This window comes from Ailuropoda melanoleuca, chromosome 5, assembly GCF_002007445.2.
Source record: "Ailuropoda melanoleuca isolate Jingjing chromosome 5, ASM200744v2, whole genome shotgun sequence".
In the NCBI taxonomy this organism is placed as follows: domain Eukaryota; kingdom Metazoa; phylum Chordata; class Mammalia; order Carnivora; family Ursidae; genus Ailuropoda; species Ailuropoda melanoleuca.
This window is the reverse complement of record NC_048222.1, coordinates 32,077,436-32,091,211: the sequence shown is the minus strand read 5'-3', so window position 1 is coordinate 32,091,211 and position 13,776 is coordinate 32,077,436. Positions and strand designations below refer to the sequence as shown.

The following is a 13,776-nucleotide window of genomic DNA, read 5'->3' as shown; positions in this document are numbered from 1 at the left end:
CACCCTTGGCCTGACTAGTAGCTTTTTCATGAAAACTGGGAAGACCCAGGGTGAAAGGCCTTAGGAATCAACCACGTGGGATACCAGTGATGTTCTGGGAAATGTTTACCTGGCTAGCACAGTGGGCTCAGAGGGCTCTGATCTGTGGCATTTTGCCAAATTTCCATGTGTGTGTGAATAATCCCACCATGACTGATTTCAAACTACCAACACGACCTCACTGAAGGTGGAATTAGGAAGAGATACACACAATCAACTCTTTAGAGTCAGGGCACCACTGGGAGAGGCCTGGGTATGGAGTTGAGGCACCGAGGAGAGCCACAGGTCAGGGGAATCCTCACAGCTAGGTATAAACTCACAAAGGCACATGTCCCGGAAGCCTGCCCAGTCCCCCCACCCCCGGGCTCGCTGCCGTGTCAATACTTACTTCAGACACATTTGGCTGTGCCTATCTGGGCTGATGTCGTCTCACCTGAAGGTCCCTTGGTGGTCACCCAGGTGACTGCCTGTGTAGGGCTGTGGTGGTCTTATGCAGTTCTGAGGGGGTCTTCTGGGCCTGCCTCCCATGCTGTGAGGGCCCAAACTTGCCTCAGAGATGCCCTTGAAGGCCCCTGATTAGAGCTGGGGAGAGGCTGATCTCCAAAGAGCTGGTCCCTACATCATCCTAAGGGGAGGCAAACGGACGGAGAACACTCTGGCAACCCAGATCCTGAAGGTATGAAATTCCAGCTTTATATCTTGGAGTGGATCCAGTCTGGAGTTTGAGGAATGTGAAGACACATCCAACATGCTAGCTCCGCAGCACTGCTAAGCCCCTCCCACAGAAATCTGGTAAAACCTTTGTGGGAAGCTTTTGACTTTTTACCCCTCCTAGAACACACTAGGCTCACAGCAGTTTTTTTGTTTGTTTTGTTTTTTTCAGTGCCACACCCCAAACACCTAGAGCAGCACCTAGTCAAAAATGGGTATTCAATAACTATTACTGAATCTACTGGAATTCAAATGGCCACTGTATGACAAAAAAGTTATACCAGATTAAACTATTCACAGAGCCCAAAGGGAAGTGGGTAGTAGAGACAGTGGGTCTGGACATTGGATCTGAGGTGGGGATCTGCTTTAGAATTTGCTAAAGCAAACACAAGCAGGAAATAATGAATGGAGATTAAAATAGTGAGCTCTGGTAAACCCTAGTGCTGCAGACAAGAGAAATACAGCATGTATTTACTGAGCACCTACTACAGACCCAACCCTCTCCTGGGATGTGTACGCTCTTCTAAACTGACGGTATCTGTTGAACAAAACAGTTCATTATTTCTCATCAATACAAGGCCATCTTCTCCCCAGAAGCCCCTACTCCTACTGCCTCAACTCCCACTTATAGAAAAAACTAAAAGAGTTGACCAAGTGGGAAGTTTAACTGGTGTTCAGAAGAACGAGCCCTTGGCCTACTGTTACCAGTGGCAGCATTCTGCTCAAATCAGGTCCTGCACCTGTTAACAAGACTGCATCTCTTGGTGGGGGACGGTGATTACATGATTCTCTTTACTTTCTTAGGTTCTGAGGTTAGGATCACAGTGCAAGTTAGATGTTCCCTCTCTTAATTTCTGTGTCAAATAGAGTTAATCGTTAGGATTCTTAAGAGGCCTAGAATGTGTTTTGAGAACGTATTTAGGGCATCCCTAAGTTTTTAGGTTGCCCTTAGCTATTAAGTGGGGAGAGTCTATCCAGAGTCAGGATGTAAAAAGCAAACAGGCAGTTGGAGAGAACTGCCCATCCCAAGCACTCTTGCCGCTGTGGTGACTGTCTAGATAGCAGTTCAGAGGAAAAAGTAGTGAGAAAGAAGGGCTGGAGATAGATAACAAGGGGATTCAGGTGTCTCTGTAAAAATAACAGCTTCCAATCGGAGAAGCAGACGAGGAGTATCCAGCTATCGAACTCACAAAAGGCAAAGTCCCCCGCCCAGGCACAGTCTGACTGCCGAGGTGAAGCCGCCCAGAGGCAGAGTAAGCCCTTTCTAGGTTAACATAATCAGAGGGATATGGGACACCTGCCACTCACTGCAAAGTGCTTCACAGGGTAGGCTGGCTGCATTAATCTGTGTAAAAAAGCAGAGTCTGAAACAAACCCTCTTTACCCAGTTTCTCAGAGCCTTGTTGTAGGGAACGTGCCTTTAATTAGAGTCAGACTACACAGTGGTGGGGCTCAGCTATACTGTGGTTTGGTGCTGCAGGCAGAAAAGTTACCATGTATTTTTCTAGGCAGGCAAAATGTAGATGATGTTTCGTATCAGATATCTCTCCAGGGAAAGAACATCCTGTAGCTCAGAGAAATAATGCAAAAGTTTGGGTTAGTTTTTGGTTTGTCTTTTAAAAATAGAACTTCCAGGTTTTTGTGAGCAGTGCCATAACTGGGATAATTATGTAGGACTCACAATTGCATATCAGGGTTTTTAAGGGTTGAAGAAACTGAGGCTCAGAGAGGTTGAGTAAGTTGCTCAAGACCACACAGTTATAAAATGGCAGGGCTGGGATTCAAACCCAGCTAGTCTGACTTTCAAATGTTTTCTTTTTTGTAGGTCTGTATTTAAGAGCTCAACTTTCTTAACTTGTGTGGCACCCTGGAGAAGAACGTGGTGTTCTGAAAGCAGAGTTTCTAAGTCACCGTGTGTCTAGCAGCTGAAGGAGGGAATGGTCAGTCTGTGAGATGAGTCCTAGCAGATGGCCTTCAGGCTCTCCCAGTCAAGATGTTTCTTTTTCGAGGATCTTTGCTCTAACGATAAAAGGGTTCACTGCAACACTGTTTTTAAGAGTAAAAATTGAGACGCATTGGTCCCTCACATGCCCAACAGCTCCTGGGTGTCCTGTGGTTCATGTCAGTTACCATGGGACCTTGGAGGGTCGCCACCACCACCACTGGGGGCAAGGAGATACAAGTGTGAGAACATCAAAATGGGACAATATTTTTGTAAATACCTAACAACAAAACAAAACAAACCAAAAACAATGCTATACGAGAACTAACTAATTGTACAAATTACACAGTTCATGCTGTTTTCTAGCACCCAAGAACACTTATGAGGATTTCCACGGCAATGAAGCATATCCTACTGGAAATGAAGTTAATTTTCTCAAGTTCCCAAATGTAAATCAATGGCTATTCATACAAAGTAACAGTTGCACTGTCTTTTTCTCAGACAGTGGGAGACCAATTTCATCTTGGGCGCTCTGCCCTAGGCCTACCGGAGTTTTGTACTGTAGGGTTTTGTGGAATTGGGAGCCTAACTGATTTCATTCTTATCTCACGCAGATTGCTGGACCTCCAGAAGGAGGTGATTATTTTACAGATTCTTATGGAACCAGACTTACAAGACTATTACTAATAAAACATTTAGGAAAATAGTTACAACCATGAACATTTTTTAAAAAGAAACAGACTGAGCCTCCTTGATTTTAACAGAGAACTCCCAGTATGTGGATTCCAGAATTTTTTCTTTCTTTGCATACCATTTTATGGTTTCTATGTGATTTTTTGTTATTTTTGTTTTGTTTTAATTAAAGTATATATTCTGAGATTTAATAGGACTTTGAGAACTGTATAAAAAAGAGAAAGTGAAAGGTTTGAAGCGACCTAGATCAAAAACAGACTGGAAAAACAAATTATGGTACAAACACACAATGGAAAAATAGGCAGCTAGAACAAAGAAAGAGGAAGTTCCTCATGTTCTGATATGGAACTATCACCAAGATATATCTGAAAAAAAGCAAGGTATAGAATAGTGTACAGTCTGCCATAACTCGTTTTAAAAAAGGAAAAAGGCTATGTGTATTTTGCTTCTATAGTCAGAGAAGATCTCTGGAAGGATACCCAAAGAACTGGTAACACTCATCACCACCGTGCAGGGAAGTGGTCACTGGGGGACAAGGGTGATAGGCTTTTTACTTTCCATCCTTTTGTACCATCTGATTTTAAAGCATGCAACCATATTACCTATTCAAAAAATGTATATCTGTACTCTTCTATCTAAAAGTGATTTATGATGTGTGAGCTTTAAAAAAACCCCACAAAACCAAAATATACAGGGGCACCTGTGTGGCTCAGTGAGTGTCCAACTCTTGATTTTGGCTCAGGTTATGGCCTCAAAGTCCTGAGATTGAGCCCTGCATCAGGCTCTGTGCTCAGTGGGAAGTCTATTTGAGGATTCTCTCTCCCTCTCCCTCCACTCATGCTCTCTCTCTCTCTCCCCACCTAAAATAAATAAATCAATCTTAAAAAAAAAACAACAAAAAAAACAACCCAACAGAATATACAAAAATTTATATATGCCCACACAATCATACACACAAAACAGAGGTACAGGGGATATTCAGTGTTACATCAGGATGGTAATAATCTTTTTCTTCTTTTTTTCTACTTCTCCAGGATTTTTATGATGTGGTTAGAATACTTTTCAAGTCCTGTAGTTATGTTTAACTCACTTCCTCCATGACTCCACCAGCGTTCCTATCAGTAATCAATTCCAAAGATGGAAATAAAGACCAGGACTCTGGGTTCCTGGTATTTTCAGAATACTCAACAAAGGACAAAACCTACAGTCCCTAAAAAGTTGGTGAGTCAATAGTTCCCAATCCTTAATGAAAACACAGGGCGTATAAATAAAGATCTACAAAGTATGGTTCTCCAGGTAGATGGTAAATAGGGAGAGGAGAATACCTTTCCAACGGGAAGCAAACTGTTGAATGACATTACATGCAAACAGCTTCATAACCCCGCTAGAGAGCTCCCGGTGTCAAACGACTACTCTTCAGCTTTCTGTCTCTTCCCTCCTTCTCCTCACTAGTAACCAAGGAAACCACAGGTTTTTCTAAGCTTCTATCTCCCAAGCATCAAACTGGTTCTCTTTCTGTTTAAAAAGGGGAGGCAGCAAAAGAGAAATGACTTTTAATTTAAAAATAAATAAACAAACAAACAAACAAACAAATAAATAAATAAAATTACGTTCTCATAAAGCCATTGCCCTTTTCTGACACTGGGTAAAAGAGATTTGGGGGCACTTGGCTGCCTCAGTTAGTGGAGCAGGTGACTCTTGAACTCAGTGTTGTAAGTTTGAGCCCCATGCTGGGCATAGAGTTTACTAAATGAATGAATGAATGAATGAATGAATGAATAAAATAGATTTAGAAACAACTTCTGAACCCCCGCTGAAAGAAGGGAATCCACCTCGTCCTGAAACCAGGTAAGCAGTGACCTGCCTCTGGACTGACAAGGGAAAACAGTCAGGGCCTAACAGGGCCCATCTGCTATGGCACGATCTTGGGCTCGGTTCTTAGGCTGACGTTCGCTTGAGTCTATCATCTGATACAGTCACTTTCTTGGTTGCAATTTATGAGCTGCCAATGTTTACTTGTGAGACTGTGTGGGAGCTGGAAGGGAAGAAGATAAATACACCAAAGCCCAGCTGAGCAACCGACAGGCTTTACATTTTATTTTCAGCAAATGACATCTTGTTTTCACAAAGAGGTAGGCCCTCCTCTCCAAGAAAGGCTGCCTTAACTTTTAGGGGCAGCCGTAGGGGTACACCCAACCTGTCCAAAACAAATGTCAACTGAGGTGCTTCTGAGGTACCAAAACGATAACAAAAATGGTTAATTTAAAAAGCAGAACAGAAATACATAACCCATTCAACACGCAGTGAGGCAGAGTCTATCGGTGGCAGCGTGGCCGGCCAACACGGGGGCTCATGAGGAGGACTGCCTAGCTCGGTCTCTGTCCCACGTGGCTCCGTCCCGCGCTCTCTCTCGGAGCGGCCTGTCCACAGATGATCCTCCAGGCCATCCCAAGCTCCCACTGCCTGGCAGTCCCTCGAACACCCCTGGAGCGTGGTCTTCAGGACAGTCTCTTTGCTTGGAAGAGAAAGAAAAAAGAATTAAAGGAGCAGCCTGCATTTTCCTTACCTGGCCTCCCTGCTGCTATCCTCACGTCACTCTGCTCCGAGCCTGCTTCTTTCTCCCAGAGTAAGAGTTCAAGGCCCACTCCTACCAAAGGCCCGTGAGGCCCTTCTGTGCTGCCCCCTTTGCCCCCATGGCGCCCTCCACTCCAGTCACACTGGCTGCCTCACCACCCCTCCGCCTCCCCAAGTGCATTCCCCCTTCCCGTGACACTCTTCCCCGCACAGTGGCATGGCTGCTGCCTTCAGGGCTTTACTGCACTACTGCCTTCTCTCTGACGCCTTCCTCGACCACCTTACCAAAAATGGCAACAATCACTCCCTGATCCCTTGCTTTTTCTCCACAGCACTAATCCCATCTAACTTACTAGATTTTCGCTTCTCTATTTCTGGAACCCAGAGCAGCGCTTGGCACAAAGATGGCCCTCAATGAACATGTGCTGAAGGACGAAGGAATTACATACACAGCACTAGGCAAGGAGAGGTGGGGAGGGAGGAGGTGGGAGGGACAACTTACTGCTATTTACTGTTTCTGCTTCCTCAGTCTGCGGAAGCAGGGATCCTGGCCTAAGAGCACAATAAAGCCACCAAGGAGACTGTCCCCTTCCCTGAGACTGAGGTCCTGAACACCTGGTAGGAGGACCAACAGGATTATAAAAGTTACTCTTCTCCCCTTGTGGGCAGCCTTGGAGAGCTGAAGAGAGCTCAATGAGGCTCCCTTCCTCGCAGCTAATGGCCTCATCTAGTAACTCACAGAAAAATACAGAAGCCACAAGAAAGAAATTCTCTTGACTCCCCGCAAGCAAATCTCCTTGCCCACCCACCCACATTAAATCCTTCTTTCTAGAAAACAGGAGGTACCCTCCCACTTTTAAAAAGGAAGTCCCCCCTCCGTGCCATGCATTCCCTGCCCTGTCCTGATTCCCACAGAAGCTGGCCCTACCCACTATCTCAACTTCCCAGCACCTGAACACACCCAGGATTTCTCAGTCTGTGAAAAACAAAACAAACACTTCCTCTTCTCCTACCTCCTCCTCCAACTATGGCCCTCTCTTGGTGCTGTCCCTACCGTCTTAGTGGTGGCCAAATTTCTAGAGGACCCTGTCTATCTTACTTTTCTCCACTGCCTAACCTCACATTCATTCTCCAAGTCACTGCAAACTAACTCCTCACCCCACCGGTCCCCCAAACTTGTCCTAGATAAAGTCATCAGTGTCCCACACTCCTGCTACATCCGGAAGGCAACTTCTCATCCTATGCCCTGCTTACTTTTATCCCCAACACCTGGCAAGGTTCCTTCTTAGTAGGAACTGAGAAGAAAAGACTCAGACAAAAGGAAGCAAGGAAGAGGGGTTCTTTGGGGTGGGTTCTGGTTCAGGTTTCATGGGACAAACCCAAAGAGGTCCTAACTCTCCAGAGTAAGAAAGCAGAAAGCAATTCAAGCAGAAGCCTTAGCCAGGAACAGGAGCATGTCTGGTCTCATCAGATTTCTTAAAAACCGCAACAGCAGGCAGTCGGGCAGCATATGTACCCAGCTGGTGCAGAGAAGCCTCAACAGTGAGGTACCTAATTCTATATTCCGGGGGTGGGGGGAGAAGCACAATCTGTGACCCCAGCCGCTCTCCAAGATTAGTTCATGGAGATCTAAAAATGCTCTGTGTTCATCTAGAGTCAAGTGCAGAAACCAAGGAAGGCTTGAGGGAAATCTGCTTCGGTTAACGGCACGCCTCTGTATTCACACAGGCGGTCTTCTGGAATAAGAGTTCCTGAACGTGCACATCTGTAAAGCAGGTCATAAAGTTACACGCTCGTTGGAAGGAGGAGAATCCATTCCTTTAGAGAACCAAAATAACTCTATTTTATCATTCAGAAGACAAAGGGGGCGCCTGGGCAGCCTAGTCGGTTGAGTGTCCAACTCTTGATTTCGGTGCAGGCTGTGATCTCAGGGTCGTGAGATGGAGCCCTGCCTCAGTCTCCATGTGTCAGGCTCCACATTCAGCACGGAGTCTGCTTTGGTTTCCCTCCTTATGCCCTCCCCCCACCCCCGCTCGTGCATGCACACGTGCGCGCTCTCTCTCTCCTTCTCTCACATAAATAAAATCTTAAAAAAAAAAAAAAAGCAGTCTAAAGGACTTTAGAGGCGGCAAGCAACGTGGGACTCTAGGGCTTCACGGGTTGTTACTCCACACACACTGGAATTAATCCCACAGCTGACCTCTACTCGGATCATGGTCCCCTCCCCCACTGGGGGGCAGTTCCTGTGCTGCCCTTGTTGTTTCCAACTCTGCATTCTAAGATGCTAGTAAGGGTGCTGGGGTTGACGCCCATCAAGGGACAAGGAAAGGAAGGACAACCGACCAAAAAAAGAGAAGGAAAGGAAAAATAAGGGGCAAAAATGGGAGGCGGTGATGGAGAAATACAAAAAAAAGCTTCTAGTAACAAGTCTACTAATTTTCTATCCCACGACGATTTTGCAAAGGAAGAATTTTTAAAAGTCAAAAATTTTTAAAGAGCTCAGTGCTACATACTATTTGAGCGCACGCATGCGGGCACCCCAGCCCATGCCTACCTTGCCCAGAGCCATTTTCTCCCCCAGATGAACTGTCCTGTGCCAGGCAGGCTTGCTGACTTCATGCGCAAGACCCTTCAGATTCTCTAGGGGCAGGACAGGGTGGATTGAAAGTACTTGCTAACGAGTATTCCCTGTGGATGAGCTCAGCTTGCCAGACACTGTTACTGTGGCCATGCCCATGGACTCCTTTACGAGGCTCTGTCTTTCAGCAGAGGGGGATGGGCGTTATCAAGGAAAACCTTGCAGCTGGGCAGGCAGACACTCTCTACAGTGACTGCCAGTTTCTCCTGTCCCCTGTCTGGATCACCCTCCTCATAGCCTACGGGAAACCGGCAAGAGCCACAGGCCCCGTGGTCTGACCTGAGTCTACCTTTCTAGAGACCCTCAACCTCTGCAGGGGCCTCCGCGCCACAGATCCAGGAAAGCGGGGGTTCATAAACCTTTCTCCCCACCTCAGCACACCTGAAGGCCATGGCACGCTCCCACCAGCAGCCTTGGTTCGATGTAACAGTCCCAAGGGAGCCAGGGAATGTAGTCTGAAAAAGACCCTGGATTGAAAATCACTATTCTAAAGGACCAACAAGATTTTATTTCTAGATAATTTGCTTTCTTCTTTTCTGAGCACAACCCAAAGAAACTGCTAGGGAAAGCTAAAAGTGGGAGTGTTAACACTCTGTCAACCAAGCAACATTTAATGAGAGCAGAACAAACAGAGGAGGGGGAGCAGCTGACAGAAGACTGCTCTAGCACCTCACCGCTCCGGAGGGAGAGCCTCTATAGGGAATGTCAAAAACGTCTTCCCTTCAGAAAATCTCATGCCAGTATCCCAGAGAGCCACAATTATTCATGTGGCAAGCACTTACTAGATGCTCGTTATCTCCCCCGGCTCCAGAGCACCCTTCTGCTAACGTAAGATCTAATATCCGAGCCTGCTCCTCTCCTCTGCATCACCCGGCCTCCCAGTTACAAGGGTCAGTGGCTCATCAGTCATGAGGCAGCACTCCTCCCAAGGGGTGTGGAACTAGAAGACGACAACCAGCCAGGGAGGCCTGGAGTGGTGCTGCTCTTGGTGGAATCAGCACCCTATGCTCCCACAGACAGGCAGGTTTCCCTCCCTGAACCCGTGGTAAGAGCCACCCCCGCCCAGGAGGAAAACAGCCCTACCGCTGTATCCAAACTCTGACAATTACAGGCCTGCCAATCTCGGTTCCCAGATCCTAAGTCTGGTCCTTTTTCAAATTCCCATGCACTGGGGATTAAAGCAGCTTTCAGTTGGCAAGGAAGGTTGGTATTTGAACTGAGAATTTTCTCTAAACCTCACACTGCAGACCAGTGAAGCTGCTGATGGCTCTGGCACGTTTCCCTCAATCAGGACTCAGAAGCTTCTGTCTGTCTCTGGAGAACATCTCAGAGCTGCAATCCCCACGATAACCAAGGAAACGGAGACCAGTGTCAGCGCCCCTCCCGGCGGGGGAACACGGTGGGGAGGCTGCTTCGGTTCACTGCCTGGGCTCCGAGGGTTACCAAAAGGCAGAGACGCACCCTCTTTAGCCTCTGGAGGAGAAAGGGGGGTTTGATGTGATTTATTCTGCAGAATTAACTCTGTGTGAGGGGAGCCAGAGGTGAACTGAGGACACAGAGCTCTTCTTTCCCTTTCCAGGGCTGCATGAAGCCATCTATCACGCTTGCGCATGCGAGAAGAAACCCAGTCAGTGGGCTGGCTGAAAAAAGTACGCGGGTGTCCCCCCACCCACCCCGAGACCCAGCACACTCCAGCTCAATGGCTGACCAGGGTTAAATCTGGGTCCCAGGTCACTGCTCCTCTCAGAAGTATTCGCAACGCCTCAGCGGGCACCTCCTAAGCCGCGGCTGTCCTCAGGCTGCTCTGGCACCACGTGGACGCTCTGTCCCGTGTGGGCCATGAGGGGGCCCTGCTAGGAACACGTCATGCTTCTCGCGCCTCTGTGCTTTGTTGGCGCTGAAGCCTCTGCTTGGAAAACTCCACCCCTGGGAACCTCTAAGACTCTGTTCAAAGCACACTTCCTCCACGAAGCTTTCTACTGTCCCCCCACCTGCCCAGGCCAAACTGACTGCCCGCTCCTCTGCAGTGTCCCGGCACCCTGGCGTGGGACTTGTCCCGCTGCTTGCCTCTCTCTCCCTCCTCCACAGACTGGGTGCTGTGGGAGCTGCGACAAGGCCGTATGTATCTCTTTATCCCTGCATGGCGTGCACTGTTCCTATAAATGCTGACGGAGTGAGAAGTGAGAGGAAGGGCGATGGGATTCTGCCAGAATCAAGTGGCTCCTGCGAGGTAAAAGATCTGGGAGGGCTCAAACCGGCCACAAAATCTATGAGCACACAGCTGCCAGGAAAGTGGAAAACACTTTGGTTCCAAAGAACCACCCAAGGGCTGTCCCACCCTTCCACAGGTTCGAAAGCCTTCCTTGGCAGGACAGGCTCAAGCACACCTCCTGCTCAGTCGCTGCTTCCCCTGGCTCGGCAGAGGCGTGCTGCCTCCGCTCTGGCCGACGAGCCGAGGGCCGGTGTCACAGCACGGCCGCCTGCAGACTAGCAGCAGATTCCCAGCCCCATTCAAAGTGGCTGATAGCCGCTGAAGGGCTAGAAGGAAGGAAGCAACGGACAGATCCTACTCTTAGCAGTGTGGCTTTTAGGCCTTCAGTTTCTCTGGATTTGGAGAAAGGTACATCCACAGACACATATGAATCGGGGTTACCAAAATGGCCAGGTGGTGGGAAGCACCTGTAAGGGCATTGAGCTTCTGGGTCTTCTCTGCTCGGCCTTTATGTGCAGCAACTGACGTCACAGCACTTTGGCTCCGATGCCTTCCCAGAAGGTAGTGCTGTGCTGGATTATTAGAGGGACTGAACGTGATGACAGATCCACCCTGCTTCTGTGCACTTCCATCCCTGCCTAATAACCAATCCTTTTCCTCTCCATTAGCTTCCCTGTGCCTTGTCCCAGGACGCATCTCTTACCACAAGGACATGCAAGTCTCAAACGGAAGGGCTCTGCAACCCTCAACACAGCAAGCTCCAAGTGTGATGAGATCACTTGGTTGAATAAATGGATATTCACCAAGGAAGCATGGTTCATTAGGGGAACTCACCCACCCATTTCCCAACCTCTTTATCCGAATCCTCTCCAACTGGGAGACTAGCTGGTAAACATATCAGGATACCCAAGGATTAAATTTCTCTCTCTAGTTTAACATTATGTCCAATTTGTGTAATTAAGCTGTGACTTCCTATAAAACATGTGTTCCCATCAAGCATTCACCAATTTGTCGATCTCTGACTTGTTCATCTCCTACTGATAACTGATTGTGTACCCAACCCAAGGTTTTTGCCAACACGCGGACAGCACCTGAACTGTCTTGAACAACAGCACCATCTAGTGATCAGTACAACAAACCTTCTGACCTTGTTTTCTACCCACATCCATAACCGAGGTACACACACTTAAGTCTCCCCCTTCCCCTCTGCTCAAATACGCAGGTCCATTCTCCCTCAACTCTTTGTCACATGTTCATCTCCTTTAACTCTCTTTCCTTTTTTCCCGTTTCTCCCTCTTCTTCTTTAGCTTAACAATCATTTATCTGACTCTCTTCCCCAACCAAAAAAATCTGCTTACTTAGGTTTGTCAGTCTTCTGTTGAGGGAACTCACCTTGTTCACAACCTTTTCGTTCCCTAGTGAGGACGATTCGTCGTTCTTTCACTTCTGAGCTCAGATTATCTACCATCTTATTAATGCAATTGTCCAGAACCAGGGAGTGGGTTTTGGACTTGATGTCCTTCCGACAAATGGGGCATTCTACCTTCCGCTTCATCCACTCATTGATACAGTAGGAGCAGAAACTGTGGGCACAGTTCAAGGTGACAGCCTACAATGGGAATGCGAAAACACACATCAGATCCATCGTGCTTACTTCCCCAGGGCGGTTGTAGTCTCAAAGCTAGGACAGGAGTTCATTTCCAAGGCCAGATGGAAATTTAACCCTAATCCCCTCTAGAGGGCTTACAGATGGTATCAGAATTGTTCTTGGGGATGGGAAAGTTTAAGTCAGATGGTTCATCTTCTTTCTCAAAGGTAAGTTCATAGGCGTAGGCTGCTTTGTCTGTCTCGTTCCACCAACTCAGAGGACACTGCCAACCCCGATTAGCTACCTTGCAAACAAATGTCACCGGCCCAAGTAGGACTAGTAAGCATGGAAATGGTACAAATACATCACTAGTTCTCTTACGGAAAACAAATGTATAACCGCTAATGGTGAATCAGAGCTTCAATTTTAATAGACAATGGGGAGCACATTCTGAATACTGAGTATATAGAACAGTAGGAGGCATTATCTATACTCGAAAGAAACTTAAAAAGTAAAATACATGTAAAAGACAACTAAAAAGGCTGGGGAAAAAGAAACTAAAAAAATGGACAAAATGAAATGGGTTCACCAATGGTGACTGAACCCTTAAGTAAATAAGCCTGTGAGAAGAGGGAAAGCAGAAGGGAGTCTAAAGCTGAGGAATTCCTGAGTCACTCCAATGGTCAGATTTCTGCCAGGACCCTTTTCACTTGTGAAAATATAAACCGTGCTCTTCATTACTCGTGTTTATGTACATGTCCTAAGATACATGTTTTTCTGAGGCCCAGAAGTCTTCACTCCTGCTTTTAGATAGCAGTGGAAAATAACAGAAATTACGCATTTTTCAAATGCCAAGTCAAGCACAGAAAGCCAACTAGGAGATACTTTGTTAACTATGTGAGAAAAATCCTCACAAACAGGACTAAAAACCTGTCTGATTAAAATAAAACCTCTTTCCAACACTGACTCTATGAGGTGACCACAGAAAAAGGTCAGGCGGTCTGCGGGGAACAAGGCGTGTGTCAGGTTGTTTCTCTCCTATGTCTGTGCAGACGTGCTGGGTGGGCGAACTCATCAGCCAGCCCAACGCCCTTCCCTTGCCTCCCCCAGCAGCACCCTCACAAAGCCACACTGAGTCTGGCCGAAGTAGGGAATCAAATGACTAGAAACTATGGGGGAAATGATGACCTGAAGTCAAACTGAATCCAGAGCAAAAGAAACAGATCTGCCCAGGACAGATTTCTGGGGAGGCTAAGACACTCAACCTCCCTATGGACTACCAGAGAGAAGGCAGGCGTGCATGCACGCATTTTCCTTTTCAAAGAAGTCTGAAAAGCACTATCGTTTAACAACTTGACTTTAAGATGAGTGGTATAAGA

General features: G+C 47.2%; 1 protein-coding gene and 1 pseudogene across 2 annotated transcripts in view; one reads left to right on the top strand and one right to left on the bottom strand.

Moving 5' to 3' along the window:
• The window catches only part of LOC109490540, a 24,724-nt pseudogene extending 21,302 nt beyond the window's left edge, over positions 1-3,422 (top strand).
• Positions 3,423-5,456: 2,034 nt separating this feature from the next.
• The window catches only part of RNF8 (ring finger protein 8), a 32,350-nt gene continuing 24,030 nt past the window's right edge, over positions 5,457-13,776 (bottom strand). Inside the window, exons 7-8 of one of the 2 annotated variants that reach the window (XM_011232113.3) lie at positions 12,202-12,418; positions 5,724-5,900 (exon numbers count right to left, since the gene is read on the bottom strand). In XM_011232113.3, coding sequence (XP_011230415.1) covers positions 5,884-5,900; positions 12,202-12,418 — 234 coding nt within the window. In that variant the 3' untranslated portion in view covers positions 5,724-5,883. Of the gene's footprint in view, positions 5,901-12,201; positions 12,419-13,776 lie in introns of both variants that reach the window. The other variant, XM_011232114.3, reaches the window with a different exon arrangement.